Source organism: Dryobates pubescens, chromosome 24, assembly GCF_014839835.1.
Source record: "Dryobates pubescens isolate bDryPub1 chromosome 24, bDryPub1.pri, whole genome shotgun sequence".
Classification (NCBI taxonomy): Eukaryota; Metazoa; Chordata; class Aves; order Piciformes; family Picidae; genus Dryobates; species Dryobates pubescens.
Window position 1 is genome coordinate 13,336,714 of NC_071635.1, and position 6,031 is coordinate 13,342,744.

The 6,031-nt window shown below is 37.5% G+C and overlaps 1 protein-coding gene across 1 annotated transcript; it reads left to right on the forward strand.

The window, feature by feature from the left end:
- The first annotated feature begins 843 nt into the window (after nucleotides 1–843).
- Nucleotides 844–5,347, forward strand: IL15 (interleukin 15). The gene is given in 6 exon segments (XM_054172515.1): nucleotides 844–935; nucleotides 937–972; nucleotides 2,264–2,345; nucleotides 2,831–2,872; nucleotides 3,917–4,060; nucleotides 4,630–5,347. Coding segments are annotated over 6 exon segments (510 nt in total). The 3' UTR covers nucleotides 4,744–5,347.
- The last annotated feature ends 684 nt before the right edge of the window (nucleotides 5,348–6,031 follow it).

Genomic DNA, 6,031 nt, shown 5'->3' on the forward strand with positions numbered 1-6,031 from the left:
AAATTTGAACATACTAAGTTGCATCTAAACATTAGGAGGAACTTTGTCATGTTGAGGGTGGTGGAACACTGGAACAGGGTTCCCAGAGAGGTGGTGGAGTCTCCATCTTCAGAGTAATTCAAAACCCTCCTACATGCTACTCTGTGCAACCTGCTCTGGGTGAAACTGCTCTGGTGAGGGTGCTGGACTACATGATCTCCAGAGGTCCCTTCCAACCCCTACCATTCTGTGATTCTGTGAACATTTGCTGACGGTGAATACACAGCTCACATCTCCTCCTTATTTTCAGTTGCCAGACTTTGCTCACAAAATTAATGCATCTTAAGTGTGTCACTTCCCAGTATGAGATGTACATACACTATGTAAAGAAATAGAAATGCAAACACATACTAGAGCTAGATATTTTGTTGATGAGCTATACATACCTGTAGCATTTGTGCAGTCAGTGCAGAGCCTCCTGTATGTACAACCAGAATGCTGTAAGATAGTGGTATAGTTGTAGTTAATTCACAGAATTTGGGTGGGAAAGGGTGGCTGGGCAGAGATCTCCAGCATGGAAAACAAAATAAAAGTTCTTTTACATTGTCCCTGCAATAAATTGCATTCTGCAGTATGAACAGGTATTAAACAGGGAGCCCAGGATGAGGTCAGATTTTTGCAGCATGCCTTCAGCATATAATTTTTCTACCAACTGTTTTGTAAAGTGATTATGTATTTCTGCAAGCTACAGGTCAGTTGGTCTTTCAATCTGCACACAATGGGTAGTCTTGTCTTGATTGGATGCCTTGTCAAATTGGTTAATTAAGTCAGTAGTGAAGCAAAATTCTGTGAAATCAGGTTGTAATGAACTATCATCTGGGTTGTGTCTTGCAGAAAACACACCTGAAAAGTATTTGCCTGCAATACCAGCTGTATCTTCTTGTGAACAGTCATTTTAAAGAATGAGATGGGATTAATCATCTTCTTCCTATGGTAACTACAAAGTCAATGTTAATTAGACAGTACATACAACACACTTGCTTTTGGTATTACAGCTGTTACTTGCCTCCACTTGCTTCAGGGAGTGGATCCTCTCCTGCCATGAGCATATGTCATCTCCATATGTGGTCCTCGTTGCTTCATAGGCCACAGCCCCTTTAATATTCTCTTTGACTAGGTTCAGTCTGGTCAGAAATGCATCTTGGCCCTACTGTCCATGATATCCCTCAGATTACTAGAATTGTTGAATTTAAAGACCTCCATCAATTGCCGTATGTCTGCAATGAAAAACACACCAGACCTGAGCATTTTAAAGTATGTCTGCTGAATAATGTAAATGAGATGCCTTCTTCCATACTCACACCAGTTTCATGTCTTAGAAAGCTGGCCCCTCTTCTATGTGCCCCACTTGTTTACTCCTTGTGCCCCTTCAGTCAAATCTCTTTGCTGAAGTCTGGCATTTCTCCTTTCTCTCTTCCCCTGGCAGGAACATGGTAAGTATCCTCTGATTCCTGTTATAAAAGAAATCTTGTTTCTCAGAAATCTTGTTATTTTTGAGCCTTTGATTAAGGCTTAAGTGTTAAACCACTGCTTGTTTTAAACCTATTTCCCAAATCATCTGGTTTGTCGTGCCCTACACTGTCATACAGTATTTATAGTACAGCAGTACTGAAAGGCATCCAAATCAAGGATTGAAGTGGGGGCACATTTGAGTTCTAAATCACATTACAAAAATCTTCCAAAGAGAAAGATGTCTTCCTCCCACCCTTAACTGGTTAATTTTGAGCAGCCTTGAGAGGTTCATTCACTCACTTCCTCCTGAGTCTACAGAAAGAAGCTTTCCTGTACACAAACAATGGCATCTAAAATTATAACTATTTCTACAGAGCTTAAGAAAGCAAGCCTGTAGTAGCAGGGAGGTGAAAATTTCAGTATGAGTGACTTTGAAATTTGTGAAATGTTGGGGTTTATTTTGAAGGAGTTGGGGTTTATTTTGAAGGAATTGTAGGCATTTTACCTTAAGCAGTTGAATCCTATTTTTGCATTACATTCTTTAAAACTGGCCTGCTAAAAACCCACATTGTTTTACAGTGTATGACCTTGAGATAAAGTGTCTATATGGTTTTATGATTTGTCAGCTACGCTTGCACCACCTATTTCCTTATGCATATATACATGTAAACCACGTATCTATAACATCTTAATCATCTCTGACCTTTTTCACCATAAATATTGTGTATACTTACTGTTTAGCCTAATGGTCACTGGTTTTCTTCTGTTCTAGTTCTTATATACTAAAGACAGCAGCAGGGCATTGCAAGTGGGCAGCAGTTCTGAAAGACTTGGAACAGATCAAGACATCCAAAGTAAGTTCATCACACAAAGGTCCACATTTCATACAAACATAGCAGCAGACATGATTAAATATTTAGCATCCTACTCAGCTAAGAAGCATCAGTGACAGGGAGCAGGAAAAGGAATGGTGTTTGTGTAATGCTGTTCCATGGGGAGAAACAAAGGAACAGAAGGTTAAAGGTAATTGGAGTTAACCAAGCATCACAACCCAATAATTAATTATTTTCTTTCTTGCTTCTCCTAAAAAAAGGGATAGTGGGCTTGGGACCTAGCTCCTTTGGAAAAAGCGCTGTGGGCCTTGATTTTGATGAGTCCTCCTCCTCACAGGGAAGCCCATCCTGCATATTTCTAAGCAGCTTTAAGCTCCCCTGACTTGCTGGCCTCTTGTACCTTTATCAGCATCAATTTGGAGCTAATCCATGTCTTGTTGAGTTAGCTTTATTATCTCTAAATCTGTTATGCAATGCTCAAAATTCTAAATCTTGTTTTCTTTTAGGACATTGATGTCAGGTTATACACAGCAAACACAGATGAGGATGTAAGTAAACTCAACATTTGACCACAAGTGGTCTAATACGGCATCTGCATTTCTTTACCAGCAGCTTTCTCCTAAAGCAGCCTTGGTCTAACTGGAAAAAGATTTCAGGAATCAAATCATTTACCTTTGAAGGAGTGGTTCTGTTAGTTAAAATAAATATGATGAATGATGTAGGCAAGTATTTATTGTTTTAATTTAATATTTAATTTTACACTTGATTATAATTCATATATGAATCACCTGCTATTAAAACTAATGCATTGAAAGGGATGATCAAAAATTACTAAAGTAAAGGGTAGTGGAAAAAAAAGAAGTTGGTTCCTTTGAAATTTGAGGGAAGAAAAAAATTGAGAAAGGAAATAGTTCCAAAGAAAATTATTTAACACCATGCATAATTTAATGGATAAAATATTGGAAGTGGAATATGGAGAGTAACTATCAGCATCTACCTGTGCATTTCTCTGCTTCTTATCTTAGCAAGAAATTCCTAGGGACTCTCAAGGATTTATATTTATTCAGATGATAATTTATCCTGCAAAGGATGAATTATGTTAATTTGTCTATATAATTCTTGATACAGTCATAGAAACCTATTTAAAATGTGATCATTCTAAGTGCAGTTGCTTTAATTTCATTTCTGGAAAGAAATTTTCATAATGACTAGCTGTAGAGCTCAGAACTGCACTCCATGGAAATTCACATGCATCCCAAGAAAATTAATCAAGCCAATAGCCCAGTTGCTAGCAGCCACTTTTGCTATAGCCCTGATGGAACTGGCTGGATTCATGGCTGTGGTAGTAGCCTTCTTCCAAGACTTTGGAACATGACAACATGAGCATTCACACAGGAACTGTGCCAAACACAGAAGACACACGAATGCTGTAGATAAAGAATTAATTACAGCCAATCTTTGCAGATATTTAAGTCTTTGAATAGGAAGAAGAGACATCTGGTAAACAAAAATCAGCCGCTTCATGGTCAGTTATGCCTTATGTTCACTTATTCCTTTTAATCATAAAGCTACAACAATGTCATCTTTTCCAGAAAGAATGCCAAGAACCTGTAATGAGGTGCTTCTTCTTAGAGACACAAGTAATTCTTCAGGAATGCCTTATCAAAAATTGTAGTAAAACACAAGATGTACAGAACATATGGAAAAATGGAAATGCAAGCTTAGGGGGTAAAAAGGTATGTAACATCAATGGTCTGTTGGGAAAAGGCAAATCAACAGTGTTTCCTCAGGAACAGAAATCTCTCTTTTGTTATGTAAAAGGTGGGATAGTACCAATGGAAACAAATGGGATCCGGTAACCTGTAAATATAACAATGAAAATGCTACACATGCAGCAATGAGAAAGTAAAACTCAGTGTTTCTTAGAAAAACACTTTCAGGATGCCTGTCCAAGCAAATACTTTTGGCTGTGCACAAGTACACATCTCAGGCTGCTTGCATATGTATTGATCAGTAACAGGCTACAGCTTCAGCATCTGAAGTCAGGTATGCTGAGACACATACAGAAAGATATCCTAGTTTTCAAAGGAACAGCCATGTGAATCTCTCACTGAGATTCTTTGAAAGCTGATCTTTCTCAGTCAGGAGATGCAGAGACTGTAAGTACCATGGAAGCCTCCAACAATGCTTGATGTAGCCATTAACTGCACTGGAGTTATTCACAAAACCAGGAAAAACAAGGGTTAGTTCTTTATCAAAACAAAACTATCAGTATCCTGCTTTACTGTTGCATTTTGCTTTTCAGTTGAATTCCACAACATCAGGAAAATGCAAAGAATGTGAAGAGTATGAAGAAAAAACTTTTACAGAATTTATACAGAGTTTTGTAAAGGTTATACAGAAGGAATGCAAATACTGACCATCAGGCCAGAACTCTTCCATGAATATCCTTAGAGAAATGAGATTATTGCCAGCAATAATCTGGAAAGAACATCACTTACAATCCTACTTATATAGCATAACATGCAAACAAAGAATAATAAAATCCCTCTAATTCCCACTGTATTCATAACTGAGGACATACAAATAATGCTACTTATGAAATATAAAGGAAGGGAATTTGAGAGGATTTAAAGCTTCTTCTGGACTTACAGTGTGTTTATTTTATGGTAACTTCATTGGAAAATAAAACCTGTATAACTTACCAACCTTTCAGCAAAACTAAGAAGATCTCAAGGTATCTTCAGGGGGACTCCTCAGGAACATCAACTCAGGGCTAAATGAATGGCGTTTCAGAGAAAAGCTCTTCTTTTAAAGAGCTGCTTCTCTTAAAACATTTGGCTACAGCTACTTTTTGTTGTTTGAAATCTATCCCTTTACCATCTGCACTCCGAGAAGATTCTAGTTAATCTCTCACTTCTGTTGTTAGTCATGTCTGACAGTTTTCCTTGCTATTTTTTTTCTCATTAAAATTCCTTCAACAAACTAGTGTCAAATTGAGACCTATTTGTCTTAAAGGTCTGTTGGCTCTTAATATATTTATTTTCCCTATGACTCTAAACCAAATCACTTGTTTTACCCAAGAATTCAAAGTAAAAAATGCCAATATTTATTCAAAGATTTTTCCCTGCCTTTTTATTCCATTTTGCATTAATTTTTCCTCCAGTCTTCTCAACAGAAAGCAATACTGGTACTTTGTTTTGCTGTCCAACAACAGAATGTCCTTTGTTACTTCATTTGCTACCTCTGGCACAGACACTACCTTAGTCATTATGTCATAGTCACAGTTCCTTTAGCAATCACCAAAGATTTCAATCTAAGTTGCAAACAAGGAATAGTAGCATAAATTCTCTGGATAAAGGAGGTGATCACGTGTCACTTAGAGATATTTCCTATGGTACAAAGCTTTCTTATGTAGTAGAGTTTGTAACTTTGGGGTAAGATCTTTAATGGCAGGAATCACTTTTGACCAGAAATCACGATAACTGTCAATTAATAATAAGTGATAAGTGCAGTCACCTGTCCCCTGGTAGCTCTGAAATGTTGCATAGTCTCCTTTCAGCTCTTTCTAAAGTAACTGCTTTCTTCATGACTCATAACCATGTCACGCCAACTGTTATCCATAATAAACATTTCTTTCCTCCAGGCACCTCCATTTCAAGCTACAGCTGCGGTCTTTAATCAAAAAGATAAAGGGATTTTCCTAA